Here is a 26613-nt window from a genome sequence, read left to right as displayed (position 1 = left end):
GAGAACCATCATAGAAAGTAATTAACTGAGGGGCAGTGGGATTCCTAAACCTGCATGCTAATAAATTCCATATTAAGCCATTGGAATACGTTACTCAAAAATATCTTGCTCTGGTGCAGAAGTTATTTTAAGCTCCAGTTTAACAGAAATAATACGTTAGGCAAAACTAATATCTTGAGTCTCAAACTTATCGGGTTCTGATTCTTCAGCTAAACTCAACACACATTTCCAGGATATTTTCTACAGCCATGAGATAGATTTGTTTGTTTGTTTGTTTAAAAAGGGGTTTTAGTGTTCATGGTTCTGCTAGGGCTACTATATTCTGTGACTGGTGACACAGTTTGCACCAATGGAAATCTCAAGATCGTCTTATGGCAGGAGCGTAATAGGTATCCAGAACCTGCAAGCATAGTTCTGCATTAGGAACATAGCAATAGCAATAGCAATAGCACTTACATTTATATACCGCTTTATAGCCGAAGTTCTCTAAGCGGTTTACAATGATTTAGCATATTGCCCCCAACATTCTGGGTACTCATTTTACCGACCTCGGAAGGATGGAAGGCTGAGTCAACCTTGAGCCCCTGGTCAGGATCGAACTTGTAACCTTCTGGTTACAGGGTGGCAGTTTTACCACTGCGCCACCAGGGGCTCATTTCATTAAATGTCTCTTATTTTTATTCCAGAATTTCATAGCTCTGAAAACTGTTTATGTCTCCTATTTTGGAACACGAGGAGCCAGCATGGTGTAGTGGTTAGAGTGCTGGACTAGGACCAGGGAGACCCGAGTTCAAATCCCCATTCAGCCATGATACTAGCTGGGTGACTCTAGGCCAGTCACTTCTCTCTCGGCCTAACCTACTTCACAGGGTTGTTGTGAGGAGAAACTTAAGCATGTAGTACACCGCTCTGGGCTCCTTAGAGGAAGAGCGGGATATAAAATGTAAATAATAATAATAATAATAATTTATTTGCTTCAAACTATAGATATTCAAGGCTTTGCTCATTATTTGTGAGAATGGCTGACATGCGTACAGACAAGTATTTCTCAGGAATTACTGAGGAAAATTATTCAGAGTAGTAATTAACTCCTTTTAATTTCAATAAGACTACTTTGAGTAGTTTTCCTCAGCATGTCAGCCAATAGCTCCAAGAAACTCAGCAAGTATGTGACTCAAAAACTCATTATGTCTATTAAATAAAACTACATGGTTCTAGAGTACCCCTAATGTTTGAATCTTTCATACAGTAGTCTGTGAGAAAGAACACAGGAAAGGGCTCTTTCTTTGACAAGTTTTGCTTCTTCAAGAATCAGTGTGTGGTTTATACCAGATGATCCTTCTCTGCCACTCAGCATACTCAAGGAGCTCTGCAAAGTGTTCCAGTGCAATATCCCGCAACCTAGCAGGCAAAAGCGCTTGACCCTTGGCTTCTGCTGATAAGCAAAGTGCTGGGGAAGACAGGCTCTATCACAAAAGCCTCTGGAAGATGGAGGGCAAGCAGTGGAAGGAAGGAAGATTCCTGCGGCACACTGTAATCTTTCCAGGGGCCATATCTGGCTTTGATCAAGTGTCTTCCTGCTCAGCTAGCTAAGAGACATGTTGGATTGGAGTCATTGGGGATAAACTATAAGCAGGATCCTAGAATTCTGCTGGCTCTTCAGCATGGCTCCATAGTCCTTCATGGGAACGGTTCCAAAGGGAACGGTTCTGTGGGGTGGGGGGACTCATTAAGCTGGAAGAAGCTGTATTCACAGTGGCCTTTTGCATACTGAACAGGAGATTGTTCAAGAGGCACTGGAGATCCTTTCCCTAGTATTACCTTTGATAGCCTCTTTCACAGCTGTGTCAACAGGAATGATATTCTTCTCCACCAGCTCCAGAGGACCTGGCCTAAGAGCAATTTTTTCATTCAGGTTGTCCGCAAGACGGGCTCTTTTTAGTTTCATCTGAGTAACTTGAACAGACCCCTCTGCAGCTGAATCTGGAAAGGCAACAATGCAAATATCAGGTCTTGCACAGAGTGACCATTCTGTGCCGTAGGCACACAATATTAAATAGCAATTTCACTTTCTTCTATTACTTTAAAAAAAAAAACACCACAGGCTAAGTTTCTGGTCAAAACATTTACACAAAAAGGAAATGCTTCCAATTCCTTTACAAGAATAAACCTGGATGCAGTAGGAACACAAAGCATCTCACTTGAACCATACAATGACAATTGCTTACAGAAAGCTATCCACGATTTGCCATGCATAGGGCAATGATTCAGGGGGTGCTTGTACAGGAGTTTCTTCTACTGCTGCTTTGACAACTCTCGTTCACTTGAAACTATATGCTGGGCATACAAAAATTACTTGCCTGTACACAGTTCTGTGTGACCCAACACCACAATTCAAAGACTGGGCCACAGATTACTCATCCCGTCTTACTGGCGTGTAAAAACGGCAGAAGATGTAGAGATGGTGCACCAGTTAACAGACTTTAAATGTGGTGCTGGACAGTGTGCAGGTAAGTTACTGTTGCATGCACATTGCCTTGCTTAAATTAGGCCTCTGCAAGAAGCAATAACTGAAAACAGAGGCAACATGTTTTCCACAATTTTCCAGCTATGTGGCCTGGGCTATGCCATCCATGATAACAAAGCAATCATCCCTACTGTGCCCAAACAAAAATCAACCGTGGGCAGAGAAAAGTATCTCTGGCTGCAGAATCCCATCATGCAGACAACATTTAAGGTGCTTTTATACATCCCTCCTGAAGCAGAGTTCAAGAATGTGGAGTCTTACTTGGATTGTGGTGAAGCCACTGCTTGCTCCAGCACTGAAGTGGGTACTGTCTTAAAAACTGTATTTTTAAGAAGTATCAGTCCTAGAAGCACCTTTCACAGTTGGACTGCCACAGCTCCAAGAAGTATCTAAAGAAGAGCTGGAAAGTGTGACAGGGTCCACCCACACAGGACACAACAGTGCAACAGAACCTCCACGCAAAAAAGCAACTCAGCCTGTCTTACCCTGCAAAATGTGCATATCAACCAGTTCCGAGTGCTCAGGTCTGTTTCGGATCTTGTGCTTTAAATAATCTTCAGTCTGCAGGACATAAGAAGAGAGATCATTCAAGTGACTGTATTGGGCAATGTTTTTGCAAGATACTTCCATTAGACCTGGCCTAACCAATATTTTGTTTATTTAACTTCTTTGTTTCTCTACTTACACAAAATATATCTCTACAACCTCTTTGGAAATTCACTCAGTTTTGAAGGTCTGTTAGGCCTTGGATCTTTAAAGGGCTCAGTTTCTGCAACCCAGAATTCCTTGCAAGTTCCCCCACAAGGGAAGTTACCTGTAAATGGTAGAAGGGGGTCATGATACTAAGCACCAGCATGGAATATGTGGTGCTAAAACTGAACAACTCCAGCACCATTCAGTTTTACTTATGACAGAGCACAAATTCCCACTCTTCCTCCTCAGCCAAACCATCTAGGAAATGTTCTGATGTTGCTCACCCCACCCAGTACTTTCAGCAAAGGCTTAGTTTGGTTCTACTTCTGCTCTGTGAATGAATCCAGTTTGGGGCTTTAGACTCATATAATCCATTTTTTTTCTAGGCAACCAGCCAGTAGAAGCCTTTGAAGAGAGACAGTGAGATATTAACCTATGCCTAAACATTGAAATATACAGCACTTCAAAGATACTTCAGATTGCTTGAAGTCTCCAGAGCACATTAATTTTTCACAGGGGCCTATAGATCCTCACATTAACTATGATTTTTTGCAGGACACTCATAGAAAGTAATGTCACACGGGCATCTTCCTATGTATGTAAATGTGTAAACCTGTACATGGGGCTTCTTAAAAAGACATGCACATATTTCTTTGGAATTTCTTTGGAATCTTAAGGGCTGAAAGATGACCCAAACGTCCAGCCTCATGACCTAAATCAGGTTCCACCACTCTCTGACACAGATTAACCAGCTTATGTTGTGCCATGGATGGAGGGGGAAAGCAAGCAAAGCCCAGTATTCTCATTAGACAGATTGTGTGGTAAACAACTACCATTTCCGAGCACCTTGAGGAGGACTTCTAAAAACCTATGAAGCTGGTATCCCAATAGCCCAGCGTTGCCTCCCCTAATAGCAGCTTTCCAAGGTGTTTCCAGCCTTTCTGCCTTTGTTCCTTTAACTAGAGATGCCAGCGGTTGAACCTCATCCCCCATATGCCCAAAGCACAACTCTCTACCAATGAGCTCTAAGCCCTCCCTCAAGATCTGGATCACTGCTTCAAAGAGGACAGAGTCCAAACTGTTCTTCCAATGATGTCTGCAGGTGCAAGAGGAGTCTCTGCCTAATTTAAATACCTTGTCACCTGCTAGCTGAGGGTGGGCAGTTTGAAAATCATCATCCCTGTCCTTGCTGTCTGGGTCACCCATTCTTCTCTTTGAATTATCAGAGAAATTCTACCCGCCTGGACTGAGGGGACAAGCTAAACACATTCAAGAACACAGAGAAGGCTTGAGTCCATTAAGCATGGAGGAGAAGAAATTCTAGCTCTGCTAACCTGACAAAGAGGTACCTTTCAAAGTGGTGGTTCTCTTTACTAGGGATGTACACAAAACAGATCTTGCATTTTATTTCTAGCTTGAAATGAAACACAGATGGTCGAAACAACGGCCAAGCCCAACTGTTTTGACGGAACAAATTCAAAACGTTTCGAGTACTGGATCCTATGGGGGTTTTGGGGAAAGTTTAAACATTGTTTTAAATCACCCACTTGCCCACTTCTTTTGTAGGTTGGGTGGTAGGTAGGTAGCACCTATTATACCCTACCATACAATCTAATTTGGTGTCCATAGGAGCTACCCATGGGGAACAACTAAGTGTTTCATATTTTCCCATTGTTCCCTATGGCTGGAACACGCTGCACCCACAGAGCGCACATACAAGTTTTGCATTGCAATTTGAAATGTATTTTGCAACCATGCCTTGAAAAACACTGCACAAGCACACAGTAAAAGGGAACCTGTCCCTCCCTACACAGAACACACATTTCAAACAGTCTAAAAATGGCCAAAAAATCATTGACCTAGAATCCATTGCCAGCCACGGTAGGGATGTGCAGACCTTTTTGATGTTGAAAAGTTCGACTCGAAATGGGCCATTTTGAGTGTTTCAAGCTTGAAACAGAACATCCTTTAACTAAAGGGACTGTCTCGAACTCAGAGCAGAACCCCATTTCGATTGAAATGTTTCAACACTTCAAGCATCATTTTGGAGGCCTTTCCCCCCCTTGCTGATTGGTTTTCTGGCACTGGCTTCTGATTGGCTTGCCATCTCATTGCTTCTTGGTTGGCTTGTTATCATACAAATCAAGTGTTGTCATGGGCAACTGTGCCCCTATTGGCAGGGGGAGGGGGGAGTACTTTTGGAGCAAATTTCAAAATGTATTCAAAGGGACTGGGAGGCAGAGAGAGCCCTCACAGTGTGCCTCTCTTGTCAATCTGGGATCCAGAAAAACCAGATAGTTATCGCATATTATATTCGGTGCTGGGAAAAACCTCCCTTGATTCATTCCTCCTCTGCTGATGCATCCTCTTCAAGAGAGGCACACTATAAGGGCTCTCTGTCTCCCATTCCCTTTGAATACATTTTGAAACTCCCTGCTTTTGTGTTCCCCCCATCTCCTCCCTGCCAATGGCAGCATAGTTGCTCATGACAACACTTGATTTGTATAACAAGCCAGCCAAGAAGCAAGGAGATCTCAAGCCAATTGGAAGTCAGTGCCAGAAAACCAAACAGCAAGGGAAAAACAGGCCTCCAAAATGGCGCTCAAAATATTATTTAGAGGGAGTTTGTTTCAAGCTCGAGACAATCGAAACAACCCATTTTGAGTCAAAATGTTTCGACATCAAAATGTTTTGCACATCCCTGATCTTTATATTTATAGTAGTAGGGGAAGAGCAATTGGATCTATTCAACCCCCAGCACAACATCCCTCCAGTGGCTGTTGCTGGTGTCTACCCTATGTGAATCCTTTGGGGACAGGGAACCATCTTTATCATTATTCTTTTTCTACGTAAATTGCTTTGAAATGTTGTAGATGAAAAGTGGCACATAATAATACATGTATGTATGTACCTAATATATGCCTTGAAGCTTCCAGACTGAGGAGTTGCACTGCACTCCGGTGTGGCTTATATTATCACATAATATCACAGAATTATCACGTTTCTGAGCACAGCATCTCAGAAAGATTAGAGCATTAAGATCTTTGGTCTCCACAGTAATATCATTGCTTATATCATCTAAGCAGAAGAGCAGCAGCAAGGCAGAAAATGCATTCTCAACAATAACCCTGAGATGGGGGAATGCTTAGCAAGAGTTGCTCATGGAATTGTTGCAGCTGCCTCTAAATGTGACCTGATGATCATCAGCAATTCCACTTGGGGCAGAGTGGGGGAAATGGCCTCTTAATCTTATCTTTGCCATTAGCTTTGATTAACGATGCCTAAATGCTGCTTGATAACTGGTGCCAGAGCAACTGGACAACAGGCCAAAGGCACTTTGCAGTGTCACAAGAAGAGAAGGCTAATGTGCTGGACTGCAGACTTTACAGTCCATGTTTATTTTTATTTTTTCCAGCACCTGCAGAGTACAAAGTACTCAATGTCCCATGGGATACATGCCAAATCCTAAATTTAACACTCTATTGTTCTGCAGATGAGGCCGTAGCTCAGAAGTACAACATCTCCTTGGCATGCAGAATGCCTCCAGTTCAATCCCTGGCAGCATCTCCAGGTAGGACTGGGAAAGACTCCTGCCTGAACCTATGGAGAGCCACTGCCAGTCAGCGTAGGCAATACTGAGCTAGATGGACTAATGGTATGACTCAGCACAAGGCAGCTTCCTATGTTCCTATATTCTATTGCTCTGATCCATGTGGTGTGCAAAGGAGCAGCACCTGCTGAAATGCATCCCGCAGTCATGATATTCATTCAAGTTTCTGTCCATGGCTCTTCTGACTCTCCAGTATTCTAAGGGGACAATCATTCATTCATTCATTTTCATTCATTCATTCAATTTCTATACTGCCCTTCCAAAAATGGCTCAGGGCAGTTTACAAGAGAAATAATAAACAGATAAATAAGATAAACAAAATGGATGCCTATCCCCAAAGGGCTCACAATCTAAAAAGAAACATAAGAGACACACCAGCAATGGTCACTGGAGGTACTGTGCTGAGGGTGGATAGGGCCAGTTACTCTCCCCCTGCTAAATAAAGAGAATCACCACGTTAAAAGGTGCCTCTTTGCCAAGTTAGCAGGGGATATCAACCAAAGAAAGTGCTGCCATCTCCATCCACCCACTCAGATGCCTACCCAGTGTTACCTTGGCTCTCTCCAATCTCTTCTTTTGCTCATGGAAGGCAGAGGGGCTTTTCAGCGCTGAAATCAGAAACAGACAGAAAGCATGGTTAGCATAGCAATGGGCATACCTTCAGTATCGTGCAGTTGTAGCAAAGTTCTACAAAACGAGGCACAGAAATTAGCCAGTTTCTTTACAACACGGGTTAAAAATAAATGAGGATATCCCACAGAAATCCCTAGATGCTTTCCCAGGTCAGGCTGTAGGAGGAGAAACTGGGAGGGCACTGCAAAGCAAAGATATAGATGATAACCTAAGAAAGGGAATTTAGGGATTGGGTGGAAAGAAATGGTGACTATCTTGCCAAGAGAGGTGTGGACTAGCAGAGAAGTGCAGCCTATTCAGTATCTAAACAACACTCTGTGAGGTGTGTGTGTGTGTGTGTGTGTGTGTGTGTGAGTGTGTGTGTGAGAGAGAGAGAGAGAGAGAGAGAGAGAGAGAGAGAGAGAGAGAGAGAGAGAGAGATATGCATCTACTGGTTTTGCAGATTAGTATTTTACTTATCTATTTATTCCCGAGCAATACACAGCACACTCATCCTACACACATTTAATTGCAGCACGTCCCATTGATTTCAATGGAATTTACTTCCAGTTAAAATGTATCTAGGATCATCGTCAGGGTGGCACAATCTAGTTGCGAATGTGAAGTGGTCCGCATGGCTCAGTCATGTCCAGGAAACATGCTAATAAAACCTGGACCTAGTCCTTATTTTGTCACGTTGGCGTTAGCATACACAGAATCTAGAGGAACAATAAACTGCAGGTTCCTTTCTTTTCTTAATTCCCCACTCATTTCTCCCACAAATTAATTCATCCACCGGCATAATATCATTGCCAGGATGAGTTACCAGAATTCTCTAGTGAAGCGTCTCCCACTTTACCTATTCTACACTGTATTGTTCAAAATGTCCATTACTGAAAGGTGTGTGTGTGGGTGGGTGGTCTTTTATGTTGCAAGGGCTCCTGGGATATGCAGTGCATCTCTGTGCATGTATATGGGGATTCCAGTGAAGGCCAGACTCCCCTGTATCAGCGGGAGAGGGCAGGTTTTGCCTTCATTTGACAAGAGCAGTGCTTTACTTGTCCATAGAGGAGCGAATGGTAGCCATTTATTTATATGGGAGAAAATACAGGGCTGGACTGGGACATCATGGGGTGCTAATCCTGCCACAAAATCCGGCCTCTTCCTATCTGCATAGCTCATAGCTCTTCCTATCTGCATTGTGGGATCAGTGCCTTGGTCATGCTAGAAGGCAGGGGGAGACAGAGAGAGAGGTTTTTTTTCTTTTGTCTGTTGGGGTGGGGGGGAATAAGCTAGAGCAGTGTTTCTCAATGTTTTTTGGAGTCATGGAAAACCGGTACATTATTCATGCACAGTTTCCCGGACCAGCAGTTAGTAAGGGGGTCACCCCCCCCAACCCCCGGCACCCCCCAAAAACAATTTTGGGCTGCTCTCCAGAGCTCATTTCTAGGCAGCCGACACTGCTGGATAACGTTCATTTCAAGGAAGCGAAATGAACATTATCCAGCAATGAGGGCTGCTTGGAAATGAACTCCGGAGAGCTCCTGCTGGCCCCCGCTGGCCCAAAATTGTTTTTTTTGGGGGGGGGTGATTTTTATTAGTGATGCCTCACGGACTGGCACCAGACCGCAGACTGGTGGTTGAGAAACACTGGGCTGGACTACAACTTGTGGAATCCTAAACAACTGCAAGTGCAACCAGATAGGAAAGCAAAGGGAAGGGCCATAGCTCCATGGCAGAGCATTTGCTTTGTATACAGAAGGCTCTAGGTTTAGCATCTTCAGGGCTGGGAAAGACCTGCCTCTGACATCCAGGAGAGCTGTTGCCAGTCAGTGTAGCTAATACTGGGCTATATGCACCAATGGTCTGACTGTGGCAACTCCATCTTATTTCTTTGTTATTTCTCTGTGTAAACCACCCTGAGCCACAGGGGCCACAGAAATCACCATCAGCCAATTACAAAAAGCAGCTTTACTGGGAACAGCCTATATTCTGCGACGATATCTATAACAACTGACAATAAAATTCAGCCATCCCAGGTCCTTGGGAAGGACTCGATGTCTGGATAAAACAAACCAGTCAACAACACCTGTCTGACTGTGTAAACAAGAAATAATAATATATGTTTGGGGATCTGGATCACAGGTTCCAGTTCTCCTCTTCCTCCAGGAAGACTGATGGGTTTCTCACCCCATCTCCCTTTGTTATAAACTTCTTAGAGGACTGTCTCCTATCAATGGGGGAGGCTGTCCCTTGTAGGCTTGGTGAAGATGTACACAACACTGGGCTTCGTTGGGTTACACTCTCTGGACCATCTCCAAGTCTTGTTTGTTCTATGCAGCATGAACAAACTTCCCTCTTCCCATTGCTCCTTAAAACTCCTAGAACTTTATCTCATGGCTAAAGTGTAGCTTATTTATACAATGAAAGTTGTCCAGAATTCAAAAAGAAAAGGATTGTGGACAAAATTCAGGGCAAAGCTTTAGTAAGATTCTAATTAATTAACTGATTGATTAATTGATTGATTGATTATTCTCCTCCTTGTACAAATGGGACTGGGAGCACAGTCAAGCCATGGGATTTCAAAAACAACAGAGCCATTTTTTTTAGTTACTGCATGCTCAGATTTTTAAGAGAGAGAAAATACAGACAAAACCCCCACAAAAAACTGCTTTCAGCTAATGACTTCTTCAGTTCCTGCATGCTTCTTGTTACCTCCCTTCATAAGATGGGTTTGCTGTCAGAGCTATGAGTCACTTTGCATTGACGCAATTGGATGAGCTAATTTATTGTCTGCCTCCTGCAGTTAACTGGATCCTGAAGCAGGATAGAGATTTGTTTAATAGAAAACAGAAACCCAAGGAACAACTTAGAAAGTGACTAAAAGAGGAGACACACAGTGCATGCATGAGGAAAGAAAAATAACAGAGAATGTACGGTAGTAAGTAGAAACAGAGAAAGCCCCGTGATAAAAAGCAAGATGGGATATCAAACAGATTCCCACAAACTTCAATGATCCAGAAACGCCTTCCTGCTTCCCAGTGTTGCAGCCACAGAGGTTGGTATTGTAGTGCAGCATTATTTGGGATGGTGAGAAGTGTTTTGATAGGACCTCAGATAAAAGAAATGTATAAGGAAGAAAACCAAAGTTGTTATTCTGAACAGTGCAGTTTATGCACATTACAGAGCCCTAAAACTATATGGGTTCCATGACAGGAATGATGAACACAAAATACAAAGATCTTTGCCAAGAGGAAGAGTGTGGGTTCTCTATTCTGCAAAACAAATAAAAGGTATAGATAGGACAGGTCACGGGACCTTTTGAGAAAATACTCATCTTGAGTATTGAATTTTCAGCTCGTCTTTTGTGGAAGTGCTGTTGGCAAAGGAAGTTAAAGATTTGAGTTATAATGACAGGTGAAAAGATCACTCACACACACACCCACACACACACACACCCCAGTCAAAAACCTATTCCTAAACTACTTTTGCTGAATGTCAAGATTTTAAGGGCATTGGCAGGGGGAAATGGTGAGGTTTCAATAAAAACATGAGCATGTTTTCATTTCGAAGTCCTATCACTCTTGGTTACAGAAAGGTGAAACGCATTATTATCACAAAGAAAGGTGATTAGGAAGCTAGTCATGCTTCACTATACTTTTAAAAGAGCAAATGATTATTTTCTGTTTTAAGGAACTGAAATGAAGTTTGCATGTTTGAGAAGGAGAGTCCCACCAGATGTCTGGTATGGTGTTAGAGAAACTTATTGGGCTAATGGCTTGCTTACAGTTTTGTCAATGTTTGTGTATGCCTGGTAAAATTAAGGCAAATCAGTAATTCTAATATTTAGGTCTGGGACTCAAATAATTTGTTGTTAATTGTAGGAGTTTTAATCAACTGATTAAATCTCCATAAATTTGTATATGAGAAAAATAGTTCTAAAGAAAACAGCATATTTTCTTTGCTGTCAGATTATGTGTGCAAGTGTCATAGCGGGTATCATTTTAAAGGAAACATCTATTCTCTCACAAAACAGGAAGGCAGGACTGTGTTTGCCATCTGCAGTTTTTATAAATACATGTATTATTTAAAACAAATATTTTAATTTGCAGACTTTTAATACACCTGTTTAACCACCCTGAGCCACTTTTGGAAGGGCGGTATATGAATTGAATAAATAAATAAAATTTAAAAATATTTTTAATCACATTTTAATCAATTAATCCCTACCTGAGCAAAGCGGCACCTTTTAAAGTGGTGCTTCTTTTCTATTTAGCAAGAGGAAACCAACTGTCCTCATCCAAATCCACACAGCATCATCCCTTCAGTGATTGTTGGTGGGGTCTACTTTACGTTTCTTTTCAGATTGTACGGCCTTTTGCGACAGGGAACCGTCTTCTCCTTATTTTTCTCTGTCTCTATTAGCCAGTTTGAGAATTTTTGTTGTTGAAAGGTGGTATATTTTTTATTATTATTATTTCTTGTTTACACAGTCAGACAGGTGTTATTGACTGGTTTGTTTTATCCAGACATCGAGTCCTTCCCAAGGACCTGGGATGCCAGAATTTTATTATCAATGTTGTTGCTGCTATTATTATTATTATTTCTTGTTTACACAGTCAGACAGGGGTTGTTGACTGGTTTGTTTTATCCGGACATCAAGTCCTTCCCAAGGACCTGGGATGGCTGAATTTTATTGTCAGTTGTTATAGATATCGTCGCAGAATATAGGCTGAGATGTTGCAGCCCCAGTAACACCACTAACTCATGATGCGTATGTATTGCTATTGTCATGTGCTACATGAGAGAGGGAGAGAAAAGATGCCATTATAGAAAAGGTAAAGAAAACACACACAAAGGAAACACTGAAGGGAGATTAGAGGGAGGACTGCAAGAGCTAATACTGCTTCTGTGTAGATAACGAGTGATTTATTTGTTATATTTCTGTCCTGCTCTACCTTTATATGTGGCTCCTAGTGGTCTATCCAGCACACCTACTTAATATCAATCATGTCAAGGCATAAGGAGTTCCCAGGCCACTTACAATGACTACAAGCAGGGTCTATTATGAATATTTGCATACTGCTTTTCAACATATGTTTACAAATGGGTTTACCCAGAGATAAACAAACAAAACCAAACAAAATGGCTCCCTATCCCCAAAGGGCTCACAGTCTAAAAAAGAAACAGAAGATAGACACCAGCAACAATCACTGGAGGGATGCTGTGCTGGGGATGGATAGGGCCAGTTGCTCTCCCCCTGCTAAATAAAGAGAATCACCACTTTTAAAAGGTGCCTCTTTGCTCAGTTAGCAGGGTTATGGGTCAAATCTCTACCTGCCAACCATATACATAATCATCAACTTCCTCTTTGTGTGGGTGGTCAGAAGGTCAGACTGTAGTCAGGCACAAAAGTACTTAGTGACAACATATGACTATGTTCCTGCATGCATTTAGGGATATTTCAGATGTTACACTTCCCTAGCTTCATTTGGGGAGATTTTAATTTAAAAATGCACATCTTTGCCTATTTCTTGGCTGCTTTCCAACATATTTTTGGAAGGGGAGACATCGAAGTGTCCTCTCCTTAATTATGATGGAGCCCATGGTCAAGCACTGTGCCCTAGAAAGAAAGATGTTCAGGACTGTGGAGAAGTGGAAGATGAAGGCCAGTTAAAAGACTGGGAGCCAGGTCTTGAGAATGCTTTTTGCTTCTGGGGGCCTAAAGCGAGTGCTGTTATTCTCCATCCTATACCTCTTGCCATTTTCTTTCTACCTCTCTTTGAGAGCTAAAATGCCTTTTAGGGGGTAAACTTGCACATTTTATGGGGTGTCGGATCATCTCCTGACAGCTGGCAAACACGGATGACACCTCATTTTTGCAGAACACGACAATTAATTCTGATAGCAGGAGAGGAATAAAACTGCCAAGAACTCTGGGCACTGCGTTACATAAACAGTCTGTGTGGATCCAGCCCGTAATACTTCACATGCTGTACCTGTACTACATACACTGAAAGGCCTTTTTGAAAATGCCAAAGCGCTGCATGCACCACGTGTAGTGAAGCGACAGACACTCCATGCCAGCAATGAAGAACCTTGAGCAGGAGGTGGGTGAACAGAGAAGCCATAGCAAAGGCTAACACCACGTGGCACCCAAAGGCTCATGTAGTAACGGTGGGTGGCTCAGTCAAGAGTCAGTGTGATCCAGCAGACAGAGCACTAGGGCGGGGAGATCTGAATTCAGATCCTAGTTTGAGCATGGACTCACTGGGTGGCCTTGAGCAAGGTGTAATCTCTCTCAGTCTGAGTTTCCCCATCTGCAAAAAATTGGAATAATAATGACCTACCTCGTAGGGTTTCAGTGAGGCACCCAGTGCACCCTAAATGGGCAATGCAGATCACATACATCACAATTTACTTCAGGAGTGAGCTCCCGAAGCTCTTTCTTGAGGCTCTTTTGGAGTCTGAGAGCTCATTAGAATGTCATTAGAATCCTAGAATTTTTTATTTTTATTTTAAACAAATCTTGGAGAGGTTAGTCTAACAGTGATTTTAGTAACAAGCCAAATATATGATGGCAAACCTTCTGCCCAGTGCTCGGTGCTGAACCAGCTGCCCAACTCAATCTATGACTCAATCTTTACCAAAGAGAGGGGGAAACTGTGGCAGCATTACTCAGGACCACTACTAGGGAGGGAAAGTCTGCCAGTCTCCCCACCTTTTTTTCAGAACAGCTGATCCCTGTAATGCTCCATAGTGCCAAAACGGGGTGTGTGCTAAAGTGACGTGCCTGTAGAGATCTCTCTTGCCTTTCTGAAAATCACAGATAGTCACCAACCGGGCAATACTGTATGGAGCAGAGCCTTCTGCAGAGGCTGTGTATGCCCCCCGTCCAGTGTTGTAAAGAGACAGTGAAATAGCCAAAAATACTCACGTGGCATGATTCCCTGCTTGGCGAGCTGCTCTCGGCTTCTTCGCTGCTGCAGCCGCAACTGTAAAACTGGGAGAGAGTGTGTCTTTCAGGAAAGGACCTCTAGCTTCTGCCAGCAATAACTCCAAACCTTTCATGAGACCTTCCACTCGGCTGCTACAGAGGGAAGGCTCAAAGCTGTAGCACATGCAGAAAAGGGTCACCCTTGCTAAAGATTTGTTCCATTACTGGAATGCAGCTTTCTTTTCAGCTAGAACTATGCACATGAACCTGCTGTATGCTCAAATGACCATTTCCTCTCCTTGCTCCCTCTCCTTGGATGCAGAAACAAAATTGAGCAATTCCACAACATGGCAAAAACACATAAATAAGTAAATCTGTAACTAATGTTGCTGAGCTGCAAAGAAGATAAGACTGTGTCTTTTCATAGTATTGCTTATTAATGTTCAGAATTAATGCCTCTGTTTCATTTGGCACAACAACCTATGGTAATATATATTACACACATCATTTAGGGGTGAGAAGAGAAGATTACTGCAATAGGTTCCTTCCTAGGGTAGCATAAGACCACGCTTCAGGAGAGTGTTACAAAAAGTGCTTCTGGTCTGGAAAACATGGTTCACTTAGATATGTGCTTTTCTCTTAATACGAGAAAAATGTGACCAAGAAAAATTTACATGGAAGCTTTTCACAAGGAGCTTTTGAAGCCCTTTAATTCGCATCTCCTCTGGAATGGAGGGTGTGTGTTCACATATCGGCTAGATTTACCCCAAAGTCCCTGCGAGTTATCAGGAAACAGTTCACACACACTTCGGGTTTTTCACTGTGCGTTAAGAGTGTAGCCCGATTTATATCCAGGGTAAAAAATCCACCATTTCTGGCAGTTTTTTAGGACAACTTCAAGTTCGCAGTAAAGCATCCCCATAAACTCGTGGTAAAACCTGTTGTGCGTAAAAGTCCAGGTAGATATGGAAGGGATTGTAAATTATAGATCTGCATACTCTGTCAGACAAAGCCAGGATGGGATCCACTGGGTTGAACTTCCCCATAACAATTTGGTTAGCAAACTGGTCAAATGCAGGCTAGATGAAACTACTGTCAGGTGGATTCACAGTTGTTAGCAAATCTATACGTAAAGATTGCTCATCAACGGCTTCTCATCATCAGGCTTGAGGGAAGTGTCAAGTAAGCTACTGCAAGGCTCTGATCTAGGCCTGGTACTCTTCAGTATTTTTATCTATGACTTGGATGGAGGGGTGGAAAGTATCCTCATCAGATCTGCAAATGACACAAAACTGACAGGGATAGCTAGCACCTCACAAGACAGGAATAAAATTCAAAATGACCTTGACAGCAAAGGCTGAACTAACAAAGTGAAATTTACAAGTTCTGCACTTAGGAAAACAAATCGAACACACAGCTATAGGCTGGGTGATACTTGGACTGGCAGCAGTACATGTAGCGGGGAGACTCCAGACTGCAGTTGATCACAAGCTGAATGTGAATCTGTGCTGTGATGCAGCTGCAAAAAAGCCTTATGCTATTTTAAGCTGCAGTAACAGAACTGTGTGTGCTTAGCTTGCAAAAGACTGAGGGGGTACATGATAATACTCCTCAGATACTTGAAGAGCTGTCACTTAAAAGAGGGCAAAGGCTAGTTCTCTGCTGCTCAGGAGGACACGACTATTCTAAATATAAGCCATTGACTCGCCCTATGCAGGGATGAATCATTTTCCTTGCGACTTGGGCCTTTTCAGTAAAAGAGGGGAATTAGCTCAAAACAAAGGACTGTGCAGGAACTTACAGGGCATCTTCTACTATAACTATACATAATTCATGCTGAACCCTCTGGCACTTAAAATACCTCAGCCTGCTCCCCTGCTTCTGGTTCAGTCCCAAAGAATAAAGCCAGCTGCACGGGAAGCAGGTTTCTCCTCCATCCTCACCGCACTATGGTGAGCCTTCTGTGCTTGGGATATCTATAAATGATGGGTGAGCCCATTCCACTGGGATTCAAAAACAAGCATGATTTGCTAGCTTAAATAAGGAAAACTAGGTTGAAAGCTGTTCCATATTCCAGATTTCCGGTTCACTCCCATTTGTTAGCACATGCACATTCCTGAAGCACATGTTCATTCCTGACATGTGTGCCATAGCTGTTGGCAAGGCAATGATGTGATGGTGTTTTCCTCCCCCGTGCCTCTCCCATACCATTGATCTCTGACTGATCACTATCAATTTTTGTTTACAAACCTGTAGAAAATATAGAGCTGCATATGGAGGTGGCTGCAACTAAGCAAGCAGCAGAAGCAGCTCCTGATGGGGAGGAGGAGAAGCCTTCCCAAGGGCAAGAAGAGCCTCATAAGGGGAAGTCCTCATAATGGGAATCACAGGAGGAGAGGTGGCCATTTTACTTTTTTTCAAATAAGCCAGGGGCGTAGCTATAATTGAACAAAAGGCGACAAATGGCCTTGGGCCCCTGAAGGAGGGAGGCCTGCTGGCTGGGCAACAGCTCGCTTTTCTCCTTCTGCCTCCCTGACTCCCCCACAGGGCAGGGGCTCATCTTCACTTCTCGTCCTAGGGCCCATTCCAGGCTTGCTATACCCCTGACCAAACCTAATCACATGTGCCATCCTTCCCAGTTCCCCACAGCAGAATCAGTTAAGCAGAGCAACATTAACTGCGTCACCAACTGTAGTTACAATTCTGTACATGTTTACTCAGAAGTAAATCCCACTGTGTTCAATGGCGCTTGCTCCCAGGGAAGCACGCACTGCAGCCTTAGCCTATTGCTATGTTCCCTGATGCATGTTATGAGCTGCAGAATTGGTGGGCACTGTACTACTATGGGTTACATTTATAGCCTGCCCCTCCTCCAAGTAGATCATGGGTTTTCTCTGCCTACCCATCCCCTGCCCAGCTGTATTTTAGTCTCAGCCATCCAGGGCATTTTCATTTCACTATGTAACTTATGGGTTAAACTAAGCCACTTCTCAGCATGCGCTAACACCAGAGACTCACCAGAACTCACCAGAGTTTGCCTCTGCTTACTCATGCCAGCCATGCAGACAATGCAGAGCTAACTAATCTTGGTTTAATTATGAAAATAGCAAGAATTCCAGCATGCTGGGATCATGGCTTTTTATTAAAAGACATAATTGCCAGCAACACAGATACATACAATAAACAGGTCAGTTATGAGTTTCAGTAGCACTATTAGTTATAAGTTTGCCTTGGGGAAGAAAAAGTGTACATTGCTAGTCTGGCATACACTTTGAGGCTATTCACACACGTGTGCAAAACCGAAGGTATGTTTAACCTGCCTTCCCTGCAGACAGCCCTCTAGCCTTTCTCAATGATCGTGAGAAGAAGCTCTTTGTCTCTATAACCGATTCATATCTAACAAGATTGCAAATCAAACATATCAAATCTGTCTCTGAGTTTCAGATCAAACAATAATTATATTTGAAGTTTTGAAAATTAGGGAAACTGAAATTGAAAGTGAGGAAGGGGGCAAATTAAAGAAAGACCTTTTTTTGAAAACCTGCAACAGAGAAATGCAATTCAGCCAGCCCTTGCCAACAAGCAGGTTACACATTACAGGCACCATAGAGAGGCCACTCCAAATAAATCCACATTGATTTTGGACATCTGTAATGGCACAATCAAAGTTGCCCCATCTATATGCTACACACAGGTAGCTAAGCTCCTTAAGCCCTGTTCCAAAACCTCCTCTCCCATTTAGTGAGTGAATGAGGAGGGAACAGGGCTGTACTTACCAATCATACACCTACTGGGCATCTCCCATATGCAATTCCACCTGCTAGTAACAAATCTGTTTCAAGATATGAGCCCACACATCCCTTAAGCATTCACTGTATATGTGTAGTGATTTTGCAAAGGGCTATCATCACAGCTTCCATGTGGAGTGATTTAAATTTAACAATAAAAACTGCCTTATATCAATTCAGACCATTGGTCTATCTAGCGCAGTATACTGACTGGCAGCATTTCTCCAGGATTTCAAAGAGGGGGCCTTCCCTGCCACACTTGCAGATGCTAACTTGGATTTTCTACATGAAACCCCCCCCTGTTAACTGGGCAAAGAGGCACTTTTTAAACGTGGTGATTTTCTTTATTTAGCAGGGGGAGAGTAACTGGCCCCATCGACCCCAGCACAGTACCTCCAGTGACTGTAGCTGGTGTCTATCTTATGTTTCTTTTTAGATTGTGAGCCCTTTGGGGACAGGGATCCATCTTATTTATTTATTATTTCTCTGTGTAAACTGCCCTGAGCCATTTTTGTATAGAAGTAGTATAGAAATCAAATCAGTAGTATAGAAAGCAGTATAGAAATCAAATCAAATCAAATGAATGAATGAATGAATGAATGAATGAATGAATGAAACAAAACATAACATGGGATCTATCACTGAGCAATGATGTCATCCCATATTATTTGTCCTCAGGTCTTGATTCTCCCCCCAGGCCTTAATTCTCCTCAGATGATTGGCAGGCTGTTGGAAGGAAGTAATTCCAGCACCACCAGATAGGTAGCTAAATTTTGTAGCGCAGCCTTCCATTTGTGTTCCATTTAAGAATAGGGGTGTGCACAGAACCGCAGAGCTGCGGTCCGGCACTGTGTGTGGGGGTTCCATTAAGGGCGGGGGGGTTCACTTACCCCTCACGCCGCTTTCCCCCCTCCAGCGTGCGTATTCTATGTAGTAATTGGGGCGGCAGGATACCTCCCTGCCGCCCCTTCTCCCACTTGAGTGCAAAAGGCTGCACGGAGCGTTTTGCGCGCGTGCACATCGCACGCGCGCTTCACGTCTCCCTGACGTGTGCGTGTGGCCACACGCACGCACGCCGGGGAGACGTGAAGCTCGCGCGCGACGTGTGCGTGCGCAAAAGGCTCCGTGCAGCCTTTTGCACTCAAGTGGGAGAAGGGGCGGCAGGGAGGTATCCTGCCGCCCCAATTACTACATAGAATACGTGCATTGGAGGGGGGAAAGCGGCGGGAGGGGTAAGTAAACCCTCCCCCGCCCTTAAAGGAACCCCCCACCTGAACCGAACCGGCCAGGTCCGGACCGGTCCAGACCAGTCTGGAGGCCTTTAGAATGGCCTCTGGACCGGTCCGGGCCCATCCCTACTTAATAACAGGAAAATAGGTGATGGATTTAAGGCCAGAACAACTTTTGCAGCTACAGTGTGCCTAACTGCAGGTGGGCATGCAGGTATTGGGATCACTTGTATATCATCAGTAAATCTAACAACAAAATTTTCCTGAGTTCCTGAATTGTTTAACCCCTCTCAGATTCAGGAGTCAGGAAGGCAACTGTTTAAATTTTGATCTGTCTGTAATAATCTCATAAGTAAAAAATACTGCTGTCTCCTGTTATTCTTAGTTATGTATTTTTAGTAGTTCTGGTGGATCCACTTTCAGTACCTTGGTCTATGTTCAGGAGGACTTTTTAAAATTTATTTGGTTTTATTGTTTGTAGTAGAAGTTTGATTGCTTTCTCTTCTACATTTGTTTTAATCCCATGCTGGTTGCTGACCGAAATAAAGAGATTTATAGATTTATTTCTATTATATTATTTGTTTGTCTGTTTGTTTGACATATTTTTATACTACCCAAAACTTGCGTCCCTGGGCAGTTTACAATAGAACAGTATAAAGGTCAACAGAAAAACGTAAAACATCACTATTTAAAATTTTAAAACAATGTTAAAAACGGGTTTCCTCACAGTAGTCTTAACATGTACACATCACATAGGCTTAGCTGAGGATGGAAGCAAAAGCTGCATGTTGAAGTTCCACTGAAATATCCCCCCTCATTTCTGCAATATTTCATATTAATAATATTAGTTAAATATTATTCCAATATTTAACCAAATGCAGCAACTATACAGGTCCCCTATCAATGATTTATCAGATAAATGGAAAGCATCACCCAAGCACTTAAATTAATGGATGAAGATGTAACACTTCAGAAATATGAAAGTATCTCAACCTCAAAGTCAGCACAGAACTGCACACAGAGCTTGCCTTTCCCATCACAACCAGATCTTCTAAGGGAGTGAACAAAAATCCTTCAATTTCCACAAACAATCTCTCAGAAATGAGCACTGGAGACAAATGGCTTCCGTGGGGCACCAGCACCCTCTTGAAAAGCTCTCATGATTTGTTTATGCCTGCACAGGCTTAACACTATAGAGGGATTAGAGCATCTGTTTGCGTGCTGCTTTAATCAGGACCAGTCAAGAAACTTGCTCACTTACAAGATGTCACTTCTGCAGGAGAACATGGGAGGAAAGAGATAGAGAGCTGGGGGAGGCAGATGCCAAAGGTCTGGGCTTTGCAGAAAGTGTGGCCTGTTTTCTGTGGTCTCAGGAACCAGATGCAAAGCTCTGACGCCACTAAAACAAACTGCAAATACATCAAAATACTTCCTTTCCACTGCAAAGGATCTCCAATCCTGGAAGAAAGTCTGAGATGGGCTGCTGCCATGTAATTCTATCTAACTCTTTAATTTCAATGATATGAATGCCAGATCTGTACCTCAAATATACGTGCTTCGAAGCAGATCCCAGGAATTTCAATGGAATGTCTTTAAAAGTGAGAGACCCTAGAACGGTAACTCCATTTAAAATAATAATAATTTCAACATGCCCTCTTTTTTAATGTAGGCAATGTCCAGACGAAGTTAGTTATGACTAAGTACCATTGAAGTTAATGGGATTTAAATTAGTCATGACTAACTTGTCTCATTGATTTTAATGGTGCTTAGCCATCATGACTAACCAGTCCAGTATACAGTACCGGTTCCCAACATTTCTATTTACAGAGGAGCTGACACCTATGCAATCAAAAAACTGGAAAGTGCTTCATATGGTAGGGATTTAAATAGTTGAATGGCTTGTTGCCAGGGTTTGTTTGGTTTGCAAGATTTCCTTATTCTCAGTGCTTAAAGAACTGCATAGAGCTTAAAGAAGGAGAACAAATAAAGTCCAACAAAGATAAATAAGTAACGAATAAATTTAACATATTTTTTTTCCCTTCTCATGTTTTCAAACTATTTGATGTGCTGCTAATTGCCAGCAGAAGTACTTTTATGCCGTGAAGACCAACTCCAAAGAGGTTTAAGCACAGATCCAGAAGGGAGCCATTTTTGTCTTGTGTGTATTTGGTAACAAAAAAGACAAAATGGAAAAAGATGGTTGGGAAATATACCCTAACTGCTCCAAAACCGTACCTCTTTTAGACTCACTCACAATGATGCTTCTGTTGTTACTTGATTAGCTGTTGAATGAATGGATGAATGAATGATCAGGATTATGAGGTTTTTTCTTAACTGGTCAGGCAGTAATGTGCACAGGAAAATAGGTGTAAGCTTTTTCAGGTGGGTCAATTAATGAAAATTGATATTAATATGTAAACCTTTGTATTTCTTCTCCCTTCTTCAGTAAAATATGTTGCCCTTGCATTCCCATATTATGCCCATTCCAATGTTTCTTCCATAAATCTGTTACTGTTCAAGCAATAGTTGTGCACCTTTTTAAAAAATCTACCTTACCTTCAGCTTTGTTGGTATTATGCATCTGGAACAACCCGGAAAACACTACCACCAATCAACCACTCGATTCGGAAGAAGACAACCCTTTCTTTAACTTTTAGCCAAACCTGGTGCTACGGCAACCTAAACATCTCTACTAGTTGTCCCTCTCACTTGTCCTGGTTAACACCGGCTCCTAATAGCTGCTCAGGCTGAAGCAGATGGAGCAGCAGTGTACCTTCTAATGCTTCGTCCATCTATTGCACTGAAAATGAGCATGGGGTCAAGTCTATCATACAAGCAGACGAGGCCAATGCAGGAGTGGCACAATGTAAGGAACATGTCAGAAGGGCAGTTAATCTAAACTCCATCGCTTTCCATGCAAACAGAGTGTGCAACCAGTGGTCTTTGAATGAGTCCAGGGAACACTCTAAGTTCACATAGGGATCCTTTAACCTATCCTGTGCAGGGCACAAAAATTCTTCAGACAACCCTGGACACCTCATGAACATTTTACAAAGAAGGATTTATTGTAAGAGGCACTTGCATCAACCACGCCCCACAAAGCAAAACAGCAAGTTGCCTGAGGGGTTTTAGGTTTCAATGGGGCCATTCACTTGACTGGGTGGGCAGGGGAACAGGTGGGTGGAGGGAAGGCTGCACAAATCTTGCCTTCCCCCCCAGACGATCCATTAAACATTGTTGGGTGCATGAACCGCAGTCCCAGATGAACCACTACTGTGCCAGGCAGTACATAACTCCAAACGCATCCCAGCCTCTGGGTATCCCACAATGCACCACGTGTCAAGCGTACTGAACTGGGGGATTCCAGTTTTCAAGCTCTAGAGCCCATCTCTGTGTCTCCTTGGGCTGAACGCAGCCCATGGAGACACATGATCCCAAAACCTAGGTTAGTGGCGTGCTGACTCCGTTCACTAAAAGTCGGGCTAGGCGATGCTGCACTGCAAAGATCAGGCCCAATCCTGGCAGTTCTCACGCACAGCCTAAACAGGCTGGGCTTCCCTAGCCTGGGTTAGGTTGCATGTGAGGACAGCCTCAATATCTGTAACTTTCACCATTAACACAATTAGGTTATTTACACAATCAAAAACTGGATACTATCTGGGTGTGGGAGCTGTGTGTACTCCCAATTTTCAATTGTGTGGAAGCAAGGTAGGAGGAAAATCTGGGTAGAAGTGATTACATGGAAGCAGGGAAGCAAGAAAACCTGGGTAGCATTTCCTCCTACCTTACTTCCACACAAGCATTTCTACCCACCCAGGTTTTCGACTTACTTTGCTTCCACACAACCAAAAACTGGGAGCCTTTTTGATTGTGTGAATGACCTCAATATGTATCTATTTCCACCATCCAAAGCACATACCTCTTTTTAAGATACTTTCCCACCACAGCAACTTTGAGATCTCTGTTTAACTACAAACAACCACCCAGCCAGCCAGCCAGCCAATCATCAGCAGAACTTTAAGACACTCTGGCCTAAAAGCTAGCCTCTACAATCATCTCAGAGGAGTTGCCCAGTATGACTGAAGCACTAGAATGGACTTCATTTCCTTGTATAACCAATCATAATATGGCAGCTACTCAATCGGTTTCTCCTCATTAGGTAACTAGGGAATGAGAGATGGCTACTATTAGGCATTTCCTTGCTTGCATGTTTCAGTCACAGCACTCTAACAACTGAACTTGTAGTTTTTGGAGAAATAACTCTGTGGATAATTTTCCTGGGGAAGAGTTAAAACATTATTTATCCTGATAGATTGATTGATTCAGTTGATATACCGCCCTTCCTAAAGTGTCTCAGGGCAGTTTACATTAACATCAAAAACACATAATGAAACAATTAAAATCAGAAAACATTTAAACCAGATTAAAACTCATTAAAATTCAAACTAGGGTATCATTAAAAGCCAGGCTAAAAAGATAGATCTTTAAAACTCTCCTGAAGCCTTAGAACTCTCCTCTCTTGGAAGAGAGTTCTTGGACTAACCCCCATACTTCGTCTCATTTGATTTAAAGCACTTCCATTGATATTTGGAGCCTGGCAGGCAGGCAGGCAGGCAGGCAAGAAGAATCATTGTTTCAGTGGAATTTGTCAGGACGACCTTAGGTTTTGTATTTATCTTTGGCAAAATAGACAAAATAAACATGCACACAAATCCTCGTCTCTTAACTCAAAGGAAGTAGGAGGGGAGAAACACTTGGTGCCTGCAAACTTGCTGAGATTTCGGACAAATCAGATTTATACTGAACTCAAAGTAGAAACTTGATTTGCTGTAAGTTTCATATGGAGAAAAGTTTTCATTGTAAATAAATCCTTGCTGCTTCTCCTTTGGCATGAGGCTGCCAGGATCCCACCAAAAGCTATAATCTATTTTGTTGTGTATAATTAGATGTAAATGCTGCTTTGGGGGCACAGGGCCTCCAAATGGCCTATAGTAACAATTAAAACCATACAACCCTCATTATAAAAGTACAATTGTAATTAAAACCTGCATACACATTTACAATTAAGATAGCAGCAAGTTACAAAGAAAATTTAAAAAAACAAACAACTACACAAACCCATGCAGCTCAAAAAGCAATTTACCAATTTACCATTTGCACAAACATTTCAATAGAGGAAGCCTGCTGAATTGCTCTTGGGATCAAGTGCCACAACTTGTGTGCCCCCTTGGAGAAAGACCTTTGAGAGAGGATGACCAAACATACGCTCTAGCAAGTTCTCTCCACTTGATCCTAACTCCAGGGAGGAAGCATCTACTGCAGAGGATGTTCCTTCAAATACCCTGCCGCAGGCTGCTTAGGGTTTTAAAGGTCAAAGCACAGCACCTTGAATTTGGCCTGGAAACAGACAGTCGCCAGCAGAGCTCACCTACAATCAATATTATGTGAGCCTTGCAATGGCTCCAGACAAAAGCTGAGTGGCTACCTCCTGAACCAGCTGAGATTTCCGAACGGTTAGGGCAGCCCCATGGGCAGGACATTATAGTACTAAAGGCAAAAAAAGTTATCAGCACTTACTATGGTGGCCAGGGCCCTAGTCTATATGGCAACCTATAGTCCAAGGAGGTTCTCAATACATGTTCTGAGTTGCTTATCAGAGGCAGATTACAATGAACATCCCTGGACTGACGGAAGAACTGCTGCTAAAGACTTATTCCTGGCTGGATACACTCACAGTTGATCTTCCAATTCACATTTCAATTTCTGTATGGATCATTTATGTTGGTGGAGAGATAACCTGTAGTAAGCAGCATGTATCACCACATCTTGTGCAATTATACCAATAGAAAGTGGTTGAGTAGGTAGTTTCCCCCATCACCTGCCATTGTTAACGCTAGCAATCCCACCCCCCCCGCCGCCACAAACTAAAACTGCAGTTCTATGTGGAATTTATTTCCATATTTCAACTCTACAGTTCTATAAGTAAGCGTGTGTACAATCACACTGCAGATGTGCTAAACAAGTCTATTTTGATCACTCTTTCCTTTATGGTCTCTCCATTAAGACCTCTTACCCAGAATTTATAGAAAGTCTATCTACATCCTCCTATCTTACCTAGCCTGCAAGTGGCATGGACCTTTTAAATACAAGCAACTCTTTATTTAATACGTACGTACTATTATTATTATTTTAAATCAACCTTGACACAGCCTCCCAGAATTGTTACACAGAAAGCATTACATGATTGCCTGGCAAAGAAATGGAAGGGAAATCCTTCAACGTAGTGGAATAGAATATGAAATATAATAATATGACAATAATTGTAATGATTGTTTAAATCAGCTAACTTGAGAGTTCAATATGCCCCAAAGGCAGGACATTATCAGAAAAATAATAAACAAGCTACCTTCTAAATTCCCAGTACACATTATTACTATCTCATAAACAGATATTTTATTACAATACCTCCTGCCCCATTACCATGAGGAAGATGAACATAGTACATTTAGCCTTCTACTAAATCAGACCATTCATCCATCTCAGTATTGTCTACACTGACATCAGCTCTCCAGGTTTCAGGCAGGAGTCTTTCCCAATGCTTCCTGGAGATCTCGGGGATTTAACCTGAGAGTTTCTGCGTGTGCTCTATTATTGAACTACAGCCCTCATGTCTCAAAGATGCTGTAGCAGGCAGCCTTGCAGCAGGCTGTTAACTCTGTATATATATTAATTACTAGTAGTGGTTTGAGGTGACGGTAGCAGAAAAGCAGGAGCTCAGATGCTTAGAATAAATAGGCAGGCGTATGCACAAGACAGTGACTAGTAGCAAGGGTACAGTGCGGTCATAAGTAGGAATATGCCACCTACCAACAACTTTGCAAGCATACAAGGCTACCAAAATGGAAAGCTATGTGACTGCCTTCCATTTTGGAGGGAAACAGATAACGATAGTAGACATAATTCAGCCAAAGATGAACATTTATAAGTTCAGTTGATTACATGAGGAGAATTAAGCATATGCTTAACTCTGAGAGTTCAACATGGGGTGCATATTGCCGCATTTCATACAAAGCTAGTTATCACTGAAATGGTAAAGCTGGGTTTATATGACTGGGTTATACCATGTCAAGCGGCAAGTGGAGGCTCACACAACTGAATGCTACAAAAATTGCTCCACGTAGAAAACTAGATGCATTGCAAGAAGCTTTTGCCCTGAC

At 42.6% G+C, this 26613-nt stretch overlaps 1 protein-coding gene across 24 annotated transcripts in view; it reads right to left on the bottom strand.

The window, feature by feature from the left end:
- Window positions 1-26613, bottom strand: part of MYOCD (myocardin) — a 306487-nt gene that overhangs the window by 17899 nt on the left and 261975 nt on the right. For 18 of the 24 annotated variants that reach the window (XM_053288183.1, XM_053288181.1, XM_053288193.1 and 15 more), the window contains 4 exons: window positions 14380-14445; window positions 7383-7438; window positions 3013-3088; window positions 1822-1983 (listed from right to left, as the gene is read on the bottom strand). In XM_053288183.1, the coding sequence (XP_053144158.1) occupies window positions 1822-1983; window positions 3013-3088; window positions 7383-7438; window positions 14380-14445 (360 nt within the window). Of the gene's footprint in view, window positions 1-1821; window positions 1984-3012; window positions 3089-3212; window positions 3342-7382; window positions 7439-13713; window positions 13735-14379; window positions 14446-15377; window positions 15664-21952; window positions 22307-25861; window positions 26011-26613 lie in introns of those variants that run through there. The other 6 variants (XM_053288207.1, XM_053288190.1, XM_053288191.1 and 3 more) reach the window with 6 other exon arrangements.

This window comes from Hemicordylus capensis, chromosome 2 (assembly GCF_027244095.1).
Source record: "Hemicordylus capensis ecotype Gifberg chromosome 2, rHemCap1.1.pri, whole genome shotgun sequence".
Lineage (NCBI taxonomy): Eukaryota > Metazoa > Chordata > Lepidosauria > Squamata > Cordylidae > Hemicordylus > Hemicordylus capensis.
The sequence above is the reverse complement of the archived record's forward strand: the minus strand, read 5'-3'. Positions and strand labels throughout refer to the sequence as shown.